General features: G+C 40.7%; 1 protein-coding gene across 1 annotated transcript in view; it reads right to left on the minus strand.

Moving 5' to 3' along the window:
• Window positions 1-12,311, minus strand: part of LOC144822741 (uncharacterized) — a 2,085,503-nt gene that overhangs the window by 824,899 nt on the left and 1,248,293 nt on the right. Inside the window, exons 82-83 of the mRNA XM_078680596.1 lie at window positions 11,908-12,171; window positions 10,113-10,967 (exon numbers count right to left, since the gene is read on the minus strand). Of these exons, the coding sequence (XP_078536722.1) occupies window positions 10,113-10,967; window positions 11,908-12,171 (1,119 nt within the window). The remainder of the gene's footprint in view (window positions 1-10,112; window positions 10,968-11,907; window positions 12,172-12,311) is intronic.

Here is a 12,311-nt window from a genome sequence, read left to right on the forward strand (position 1 = left end):
ACTGTCTGATTCGTGGTAACACTACACCTGTTTTGAGAGTCACACGATGGGGTGTGATTTGCATAAAACCAACATCAGTTGGACCTTGCGCCCATAAATGCTGCGGAACCTTAGACAATCTTGGATCAAAATCACGTAATACATAGTGACCTTTATAGTCCCTTAAAAACAATCGTATTCCTTCTGGGGAGCAGCAAATAACTGCACCTAATTCTTTTAATGTCTTAATGCCTAACAAATTTTCTGGACATGATTTCGTAAGTAATAAATCAGTAGTTCGAGACAATGGACCAACTTCTAGAGTAACTGGCTTTGATATCTCGTTTACAATAGGCTTTCCTGAAAATCCAAGGGATACATTTTTAGAGCCTGAGAGCGGAGCCCCTGGAACCTCGTCATGACTGATAGTAGTCCTACTTGCCCCTGTATCAATCAGAAACTTTCTGTCTTTCCCTAATACTTGACTGTGAACATAGGGACCCTCTTGATCTACAGGTATCTCGATGAGAGGCAAGCCTACCTCCCTCTCTAGGCTGTTTCATGAATACGGCTGGTACTCTGGATACTCGGACTGGGCATACTGGTACATCTGCTGTGTAACATGCTGTGTTGCAGCTATAGGCTGCGGTGCTGGAACTGTCTGTTGTGCATTCTGTGGCTGAGAAGTCTGTGAAACTTGCTCTTGTCTAGGCGGACGTGGTCTTTCTTTAGTCTTACCGGTAGCTATGTTGTGTTTCAGAACTGCACACTCGTTTATAAAATGACCTGGCTGTTTACAATAATTGCAGGTCCCTTTAACAGGAACTGCAGGATGACTGGCTTGATTCGTACCCCTCTTCTGACTGTCTTGAGGAACAGATTGTGCAACTAATACTTTCATTTTCGTGTCTTTCATACGTTTCCTTTCATGATCTTGCTCTTCTCTGATTCTATTCTGGTGATACTGGAGCATCTGAAGCATTTGGGACGGAGTATTAGCTTGCCAGGTACTTTCGACTTTCAAAACTCGATTTTTAACTTGTGGACTTGAATTCTCGACTAGTTTAGTAACAAAAAGATGAGGGTATGACTCGCTACTCGTCTTCAAACCACTGTTAATACTAAAACATTTCTCGAATCTAGAATAAAAATCACTAGTATCTTCGTCTGGTTTCTGTTTACAGGCTGAGATTGCATCCCAGTCTTCCTTTTTCGTGGCTAGTAATCTTGGCAAAACTTGTATTAACAGTTCGGGCAATTCTTTACATTTTTCTCCTAGACCGGTACCTGGTACACGTGTATTTTCTTCAGCTTCTAGAGCTGCCCAATCTATCTTTTTCTCTCCCACCTCCCATTCTTTTTCTTTGAGTTTTTCATATATGCCCGCAGGCAACAGGACCTTTAACATTTTAATTATATCTGGATACGTGTATTCTCCCATACGGAGCATGTCTTTTAATTCACGGTGGAACCCTGCTGGATCTTTGTCGTGACAGGGAATTAACTTTTTCATCTCTAAAAGTTCCATCTTCGTAATCGGGGTGTAAACAAATACTCGTTGCATTTCACCATCCGGTGTCCTAACTGGGTGTACTTCTCGTAACGGATGTTGTCTGTCTATGTAAAATGGTTTACTTTCCGGGGGTGAGACGTGAACAAAATGCGGGTTCAGAAACGTTCTATATTTGTGGCGCTGTTCTAGAATGACACTAATTAAATCGGTACCTAAACCTTTCCATTTATACTGGAGTAACTCGTTCAGAACATCATGTAACGGACCTGGATCAGAATGCTGACCCTCATACAGTGTAATGAGGTGTTGGATCATATACATACCCACCAGTCGCTGCTCGGCTGGGGGCAGTTTCAGAAACATTTGTGCCACTATTTCGTCTGGAAAAGTGGTAGAATCAGTAGCCCATCGGACTGCTGATCGGGCTAGTTCTTGTTCATGCATGGTACTAAGTTCACTATAACCGATTCGTGATTTCAGAATGTGATCGGTAACTTGAAATACTTGCTCTAGAGAACCTTGTTCTGGTGCTGAAGGAGGAACAGTTTTCTTGTAGTCTAGACGTGAATGTCGGTCGGAAAGTCTAGTTCTACCTACATACGCTATTCTGGAAGGATTCTCGTCGTCTACCTCTTCGGTAGGAGAGTCGTCTTCTTTCTCGCTTACTTGTGCTGCTTTGCGTTTCTCGTGCAACCTTATTATTTCTTTACGTATCTTCTTGTACATACTCTCTATACTACTGAGTGTCTTGTGTCTTCCCTCGGCTATATGATCACTCCACCTTGTCAGGACTTTCATTTCGGTCGGATCTTTAGTCGGATAATCTTGTTCCCTTATTAAACAATTTATTAGGAATTTTAATAGCATGAACTGAATCTCAGCTTTTCTTAGAGACATGACTTCGCCAATACTTTCTGGGTCTGTTCCTGTACGAATGAAACAATATATTCTATCTAGATCTTCTTTCATATTTGGTAGGGTGTCCAAATACTCGGTCACCCGTCTTACACGCAATGAATATATAACCATACTATCATCACCTGGGACTGGATCATAACGGCATTCGGTAAGAGCTCGCCTGATATCTGCAACGGACTGATGTTTGGGCGTACGCTGTAACGCACGTTCATGTAACTCGGCTAATATTACACGTTTCTGTGGCGGCAGGGTACCAGGAGCACCTCCCCCCGCGGCCCCTAAACTGGAATCGTCGACTGATACTCTTCGTGCTGGCAGAGTGATCAATGTAGCGGGTACTTGTAACGTAGGCTGGACCGGGGGTACCGTAACAGGTGCTGTAACAGGTGCCCCGGTGACTGGAGGAGCAGGAATTACATTATTTACAGGAGCTGGCGGAACAGGGTTTGCATATTCTGGGACTGTGTCGTCCAAATAGGACGAGAGAAAAATATCAGCTGCGGTCGGTTTGTGACGTAGCTTGGTCGGAACTAAGAGTGGCGGAAAATTACTGGATGCCTCCGGGGTTGCTTTTGGCAAGCCCTCGGCAAGAAGAGGGTACATACCCTTAATAAGGGCATTACTCTGTCTGTCTGACTGTTCGGTTTTAACTCGTTCACCTATTTCGAATAATTCCCTTTCTTGGGCTCTTTCTGAGGATTCTCTACTTAATTCTGACTTTCTGATTTCTTTTTCCGTTCTTTTATGAGATTCTTTTCGCCATAACTCGATGGCATCTTTCTGTGACTGTCTGGCTTTCTTTTTCCATAATGCTTCTTCTACTCGCATGATGCACTCGGCATCCCATGTGCCTGATACAGGCCATCTATATTTCTCTTCTAGATCTTTAGTATACTCGACCCATAAGTCTAGATATAATATGGCACTTATGCCATGCTTATGATACATAAAATGACCTGGACTGTCCCTAGGCGGGACAGAAACTGCTTCCTCGAGCAGACCTTTCCTAGTTCTTAACTGACGTAATCTTGAGAACAGAGGCATGACTTTGACTGGAATCTAGACACAATACAATACACGATGAACACAATAATGACTGGGGAAACAACTCATTCATACCACGACATTGAAAACACATTGAAATGACATTTAAAATAACAGTTCGGACAGAAACATTACCTGGAATACTTGAAAACAAAAACACATGAATTTCTCGAGAACAGAACTTACTAGAATTACTAGATGCACTGCTGAAACAGTACGAAACATACCGGTCTCATAAAGAGACACGTCAGGACCCGCATCCACCTAGGTGGACACTTCGTGTTGGATTTGCGTACCCAAACCCACAGACCAGAGACAAATTAATTGACCCTGTCTAGATACTACCCCAGCAACGGTACTCACCGGGCAGCAAGAACGGAAGGCCTCGGACTGGACTGGACTGACTACGACGACGGACGACGAACTTCGAACTTCAGTTACAGGTGGGCCTCCGGATACCTCGGACCTTGGACTCTCGGCTTGGGCTCTGGTCGGGACTCGCCGCGTTCCTCCACCGCCTCGTCTGGATGCTGGACCGCAACCTCCGTCTCCTCCGTGGGCCTGAGGGATACTTGAAGCAGAAATATCTGCCACTGCGCAGGATGGTTCCGTCACGACTGCAGAGGATCAGGGGGCTTGCGTGGCTTCTCCGGCGCGTGGGGAAAGGGCAAGTCCCTGTTCGGGCGCCATTATGTGGTAAATAAATAATTAAATACCTGTTCTATTTTTGACTAGATATACAATAACAGATAGCTCAATAAATAAGAGTCAAGATTCGAGGTATCTTGAGTTTGCAGGTTTTAATACAGCATAAAGGACAGCAACAGGACAACCTGCACGGGAATAGGATGGCAGGGCCCGGCAGCTGCCGGGGCAGGATCTGGGAATGGCTAGCAACTTTTAATAACAGTGCACAATATTTATAGTTAAACAATAGCATTACAGTTAATACAGTAGGCGTAGCAGTGGGCGGAGTTCGTAGCAGTCGCGAAAGATAAGGCATAAAGTGGGTGTAACAAGAGGTGTGTACAGGGCGTATACATAGACATGTGATGTAAACGTAACAGAATATGTCATAAAAGGGGCGGAAACATGGAGGGGGCTACCTAAGGAGCCGGGACCTCTGACCTAGTGGTGCGCGCAAGCTGGCAATGACGTGTTACTAGGAAGAACTGGGGGGCTATGACTTCTGCACTAGAAGAAGAGACGAAAAGTCTGGAGTGTCAGGGCGACATGTACCTAAAGCCTATCTAGTATCTAGTGTTTAGAGAACATGTTGATAGAATCCAAAAGTTATCAGGGCAAAGGCTAACAGACTCTAAGACTGGTGCATGCATTATTCTACATGTAGTGCGTGTTGAGGAATATTAAATGACCATTAATACAGTATTTCTCTTACATGGAGACATAAAGGCTAGACCATGACTGAAACTATTGATGCGATTCAGTAGCTTAGGAATGCAGAGAAGGAGAGCTGGACTGATAACTAGAATCATAACATACTCTTGGCAGACTGGCAGGCAGAGCCAGGCCGAGCCGGGCACTGTGAGGCAGGAAGTAAGTGAAGGGTCAGGGATACAGGTGGGGGCTGTATCGCTCCTCAGCGAGGGTTCAGGAGACAGAAGCTGATTCTGGTGTCCGGGCCCTTTTGAGGCCTAGAAACGGGGACTTTTCAGTGAATTAACGTGCACACTGTGAAACGTGGCAACATAGCTTTACATAGGCCTAATACTCGTAGCTTTCACGAGAACTGGGAACTGGCATACTAAAGTTGGACACAACTATAATTGCGTCTTTAATCGATCATAAGGGAATACATATGCATATTAATCATGCACATATAGCATAAGATGGGGAACACGTAGGCACATACAACATGGCAAAATTTACTTTTCCACACAACCATAAAGAATAGCTCTTTAAAATTTGCTACAAAGTATGTTAAAAAACAATTTCACAATAAAATACATTATTAAATCTTGATAAAAACAAAAGAAGAAAATTATTCTCCTCATCTAATAACCATATGCGCGATAAAGTACATCATGGTGTCTGGATAAATACGAGATTTTCCCCGATTCAATGTCCGCTTTTTTGTAAAAGTGAGTCAATCATGGTTAAAAGTTTTATCCCTCTACAGATTAAAATGTTTGTGACCCCCCCGCCCAACAGGTAACAGTCTGCCTGCAGGTGCGTATATTAAGTTCTTTTAAGACTGTTTTTAAGAGCATTTTTCTTGCTTCGCTAACTGCAGGACAGACACACATCATGTGACAAAGGGACTCCTTGTGATATCCACATAGTCTACAAGTTGCATTATTGTATTTCCCTTTCCAACTTGGTTGCAAATCGTTAGTTTCGTATCCCCTAAACCGATACAGCATATACTTCTTTTTCAGAAATAATTTAAAATGAGCTGCTACAGAGGCTTGCGGTTTTAAATTTACATATGAATTTTTCACTGTCCAGGAGTGTCGCCTTTTTACCATTGTGCTTTTGTCCTCTAGAAAAGATAATTGTTTTGCGGAGCCGTTGCACACTCTGTTGAACGCCACCCTCTCCATCTTGCTGTCCCATGCCTCTTGAATGTCCAGTTCTACCAGAGCTATTCTTAGATATTTTCCACTGGGCCTTTATTACTGTCCAGCATAGATTGTTCAGGGTGCCGAATCTGAGCTGGTGACGCTGCTCTTGGGAGATGAACTGCTTTGGCCGCCATAAGTTGGCAGGGTATGCTCAGACGTGAGTCCCTTGCTCACTTTGCCACTGGATTCAAGCAAGCCTGGCTGAAGACGGCTGTAAGGCCAGAAACCGGTCCTAGGAAGCTTGAATCCGGTCCAGGGAATGCATGGCTTGGCAGTTAGGGCTGGACTGTTCCCATGAGGCACACGGTGAGACTGATTTGCATATGGCCATGTCTGAACTGGGGTGGGAGAGTGGGCTAAAGAACGGTGATGGATTAAACCCAGATCTGTTGACTGGGAGTGAGTGTTTGATTGATACAGATGCTCCGTCCATCACCCCCCCCTTTTGTACCGCTTGGGAGATGAAAGACAGCTTTATACACTTTTGTCTGTAAATCGTTTAAAATTCCGGATTCCCGACCATGCCATATTTCTAATCCGTAAACCAATGCAGGAAGTAATTGTGCTGCCATAGTTTTTAAAAGATGACTGTAAGATGGGAAACGCAATTTTATTTGGAGCTGTTTATAGGCAAAAATGTGAGTTTGGGCTTTTGCTCCTATTACACTTTTTTGATCCTTAAAGGACATTTAACGCCCTAAATTGATACCCAAATACTTATAGCTGCCAACTTCCTCTATTTCTTTACAATTGGCGAACCACTTGAATTTTCTTTTAGGTCTTGGGCCACCTAAATGCACCACCTTCGTTTTTTTCCTGTTTAGCTCCAGCCCTGTTGATCGAGGTAGTTAGTCAGGTGGTCGATGACTCTTTGCAAACCAATAGGGGTTTGGCTTAAGACCACTATGTCATCTGCATATTGCAGATACTGTATGTGATCCTCTGCCAATTTCGGAGGATGGCCATTTACTTTTGACAAGTGGTTATCTAGGTCTGCAAGGTACAAATTAAAAAGGCTCTGGGCCAGGACACACCCCTGTTTCAGGCCATTTGTTATATTGATCTTGGATGATGCTATGCTACCATCTCCCAGCTTCACTCGGGCCCAGGTTTCTCTATAGAGGGATATTATAGAGTTAATTCGTTGTTGTGGTACACCCCATCCTTTCAATTTTGACCATAGTCGTTCTCGTGAAATTCTGTCAAAAGCCGATTTTAAATCTATATAACATACAAATAGACCTGATTTCTTTAAAATTGCTTTTTCTGTGAGAAGTGCAATTGCTGCCAGGTTTGTGCTTGTGCCCATTCCTTGGCTAAAACCGGTTTGATATTTGGGAATTAAACCTTTCTCCTCCATCCAGTCCTGTAGATGTAATAATAGGCAGGAGGCATAAAGTTTTGGATCAACATCCGTTAGGGCAATGAGCCTATAATTACTAGGCTCATTACGATTACCGTTTTTATATATAGGATGAAAAATGCTCCCTTTCCACGAATTAATGATCTTATTTTGTGTATACAAGTAATTAAAGAGAGGAGTAAGAAAATGTGCCCAAAATTCTACATCGTGTTTGAAAATTGCATTTGGAAGTCTATTAGGCCCTGCTGCTCCTTCTGTTTTCAATTTTTTTATTATTTCTTTTAGTTGGTTATTGTCAATTAAGATGTTTGAGCCATTATAAATTGAATCCTGTGAACTATTTTCAAGTTGAACCTTATTGAGCTGCACTAAAATTTCTTCATGTTGTACTATTTTCCCTGAAGAGGGGTCAAAGTAAATTTTTGTATTTTTGTCCTCCTGCGGGGTGTCTGGCCCAGGTTCCAATTTCTTCAACATCTCATGATTTATATTATTATATACATTGTGTATATGTAATTCCCAAATTTTCTCACTCATTCCCGCTTTTTGTGACATTCCTGTTCCCTTGGTTAGCTTATTTATTATGCCCCAGAATTCGCAACTATTAGGTAATTTACTGGCCCAGAGTAATTTTTCCCAGATCTTTTCCTTACATTTCTTTTTTGCCACTCTACACTTCTCTTTAAAGTTCTTCTTCATTTCTTTAATATTGTTGTTTATACCCAATTTTCCAGATCTTACTGCCATAAATACTTTTCTCGATTCTCTTGTAATTTCCCTCTTCAGGTTATGAAGCTGTATATCGAACCATGGTTCATAAATTCCATTTTGTGGACCTTGACGTCCCGGTAGGATGGGAAATTTATTGTTGTGCGGCATGCAGTATTTGTGTAACATTAGTACCACGCCATTTTAATTTCTTCAGATTGTATGTTACCGGGATTACAGCTAGAGCAGGTATTTTCTCTTTTGCAAACAGCTTTGGTTTGATAGTCAATATTTGCGGCAAAGGGTCACTTTCCGGGCTGGATTGTATTAAAAATGAGTCCACTGAGATGTAAAGTTCATTACTGACCATAGTATAGTCAATAATTGATCGGTTCTTCCCACTTAAAAAGGTGATCCTTGCCAGTTGATCTTCCTTTATTTTCCCATTCAGAATGTGTAATCCCAAGATGTCCAAATTGCTTTTAAATTAATTTGCCTCCGTTTCCTTTTGACGCAAACTCTTGTTTGACTTGTTCCCTATTAAATTGGAATTAAAATCACCTGTGATTATCAACTCACAATTTTGATGACTTTTCTGTAAAACCTTGATTAAGTTAATCAGGCATACAAACTTTTCTTTTTTCAACTTTTTATTGGGGTGAATATATATGTTTAAATCAGCAGCTGCCAGGGCATTTTATTTCCAGTGTTCTTGCTTTCCATTTTCACAACCTGTATCCAGCTTTCACCCGTATCGAGTTCTTCCATTTGCCAATCTCATTTTTCCATATTTATAAATTTGTTCTGCTAGATCATGGTATTCTACATATCCAATAATAGGTTTAGGATTCAAATTCCAAGTTTCCTCTAAAAGTATGATGTCAAAACTCTGTAAAAACGCCTGAGTATCCGGATCTTGGCCCGTTTCATTAAACCCATGGATATTCCATGAGCAGATTTTTATTTTGTATTCCTTTGACGTATCCGTGTATATCACTGAGGGCTTTAACCTATGTGGTTTGTTTAATTCATCAGGATTGTTTATAGCTTAAAAATGGGGCACCCATGACCAATCATGAACTCCTTCTAACGGTTGGTTTAAACAAACTCGGTTCTGATTTGTTATCTCTAATATGTTATTTGCCGACTCGGTGTTTTTAGGATTAGTCCTTCGAGCCCCCCTTAGGCAAGTTTTTAGGCAAATCTCCTTGCCAGATGCAATCGTGATAGCTGTATCAGATAAAAGTGGGAACATGTATTTTAAAGTTTTTGGGTAAGATAGAAAAATACCCCATGCATCAAATTTTACCCTTTCAGAGAAAATCAGGGCTGTTACTTCCTTTGAGGACCAAGTTTTCATAGTAACCTTTTTTTCAGAACCTTTTTCCTTTTGCAAAACTTCCACTGACAGGAGATCTGCTGTTGTGATATTACACAGTTTTCGTATCTCCTTAAATAATCTCATTAGGTTTCCCCTATTTAAAGAGTCCAAACTTCCCTTTGTTTGATATTCTGGTTCCAAGATTAGTTTATTTGTTGATACTCCTGGTTTACTTTGTTGAATACCCGTTTAGATGGAACTATTCTGTTCTATCTTTGTATTATCGACTATTTCTAATTTGTACTATGTTATCCGTAATCTCCTTTTTCCTGCTTTAATATATTCTCTTGTCCATCACTTATTATTGTACTCAATGTTTTGTCGAATTTTTGACCTACTTCCGTGTTTGTGAGCTCTTGTGAGATAGATTTATTTTTAGGAACTCGTAGACTCGTCCTTTTTTATCTAAGTAAATTTTCAATTTATTCCAATCTTTGTTTTCCGTATATTCACTCAAAAGACCGGTTTGTTTTTCCAAATTGTTTTTTAACCACCTATCTGATTTTAGTTTGTTTTGATCCGCTTGTACTTTATCTTGAGTGATAACCATGCTTTGGTCATTCAAAATTTCCTTGCGCTTTGTTGACATAATTGTTGAAGTTTGTACGGTTCTATTTTTACCGTCTTGTCTATTAGGTACGGTTTTAACATCAAGCCGTAAATTCGAATTCGTTATATCCCCATTAGCAATTATTTGTTTATATCCTTCTTTTGTCGGATCTTTAATTTTTTCTTGTTTTTGTTCCATAATGTTGTCTCTCACAAAGGATCTTGAATTAACTGGGAAGTCCTGCTTTTTTACAATAGTAAAGCACTCTTTATCACTTTTTATTGGTTTAACATCTTTTTGTAAGTGTATATTACTTGTTTGTGTATATGAAGATATATTACTTTGAAGGGATTTATTTAAGCTTACAATTGGATCTTGCAAATGAGACTTTACACCATCAATAACCCCAAGGAGGCTTTTGTTACAAAGTTGATTGGTTTTATGACTATACAATTGTGAAAATATTGGATAGTTTTGCTTCGGTTCTTGGCTAATTTTCTTACTCACATTTCGCCGGGCCTTAAGAGCTCTTTTTCGTTGTCTTTTTGTTAATCCACCATTTGATAGGCTAGGTGTAGAGATTATTTCCTGGACAGTTTGCATTTCCCCTGGTCGCGTAGATTCCTGGATTTTATCTTTTTTAAAACTGTCTTCATGTTGGGGGCATTGTATCTTTACTTCTGCGATTACTTTGTTGTCCTTCACTTCTTTTCTATCAACCATATCTGAGTGTACTTTATCAGCCATTTTTTCTGTTGGCTTGACGACATGTAGAATTTCCGTTAGTATTTCAGGAAGGGATGACAATTTATCTATTTTCTGGCTGCATCCACAATTTGAGTTAACTAGGAATCCGCTGCTGGGAACCTTACTCTGATTGTCCTTAGTAAATAATACAGTTAATGTATCCAGTTTGGTGTTAATCCCTGCAATATAAGTTGCTATCAAATTCATTAACTCAATTTGAACATCAAGTTTGTCCGATTGGAAATTTAATACATCTATGGCTCGCTGTAAAGATCTCAGTAAATTGTCACTCCATTTTACTGAGTGAGTCGATTGGGATGTATGTCATTACAACGCATGCTTTCACTCCGCATGCCATTACGACGCAACTTTTACAATGCAAGTCCTTAAAACGACTTGCGTTGGGGGACGCTGGATAGTGGAATAGTTTATTTTACTATTCCAACTCCAGTCCCCGTGGATAGTAGGGAAGGTGTTGGATAGTAATTAAACTATTCCCTATCCTAGAGTGCCCTCCAGCGCAAGTTGTTGTAATGACTTGCGTTGTAATAGTTGCGTCGTAATAGTAGTGCGGAGTAAAAGTTGCGTTGTAAAGGATGTTTCCCGTCGATTGCGACGGGAATTCTGAAATTAGATCGATTCCACTCACTGAAGAGATTGTAATTGGGGGTGACCGGAATGGTTTACTTCCCATAGGGCTAGAGTTTAGCGTGATGTTTTTCCCCTCCTGTTTGTCCGTACATACTATTTGTTTTATTGGGGTGGCGGCTGCCCCTTCCTCCTCCCCAATTTTTTGAACCGGCGGTGTGCCTATAGCTGAGCTCTTAACCCATTCTTGAGTAAATACATCCTCATTTAATTGTATGTTGAAGTTCAATGATTTAATGAGGTCCACATCGTCTGATATGGAAAAGGAACCAAACCATTAATTGGATTGCACTTTGTTATATTCTTTATTTTTTGCTACTCCAAGATCTCCTCTATCCTTTAGATATTCTTCAAGTTTCCCATCTTTATTTTGAACAAGCTGATCTTTGAGCTGGGCCTTGGACGGGTGCACCTGCGCTGTAGTTGTTATCAAGACTTTATTTGGTGGAACATCCATTCTGGCCGTCTCACTTTTAGCATCTTTATTTGCCTTGGTTAAGTCATCTTTACATTTATTTGTTTCATAATCCCTCATTCTTATAAGTTCAGATCTTTCCGTTACAGTGCTGGGTTGTGTTATTTTAGTGTTGGTACTTGGGCATCCTGACCGCTGTAGGCTTTTATTGGCCTGTGTTTTTGGTGTTATTGGAATCGGCATTCCTTGAGCCCCATCTGTGGCAAAAATTGCGGCCATTGGATCCTTAAGAAATTGAAATCTCTGGTTCTCGTGTTTTCCTTCAAATTAAAAAAATGCACTTATTGGTGTTAAAACAGAAACCAACTTTTCCTTTTGAGATGAAAAGTTTTTTTTCCTTCTCTTGGTGTCTGTAGTAGAAATTAGATCTGTTTTTAAAAGTCTCTTTTTACGTTTCCTC

This window comes from Lissotriton helveticus, chromosome 3_1, assembly GCF_964261635.1.
Source record: "Lissotriton helveticus chromosome 3_1, aLisHel1.1, whole genome shotgun sequence".
Classification (NCBI taxonomy): Eukaryota; Metazoa; Chordata; class Amphibia; order Caudata; family Salamandridae; genus Lissotriton; species Lissotriton helveticus.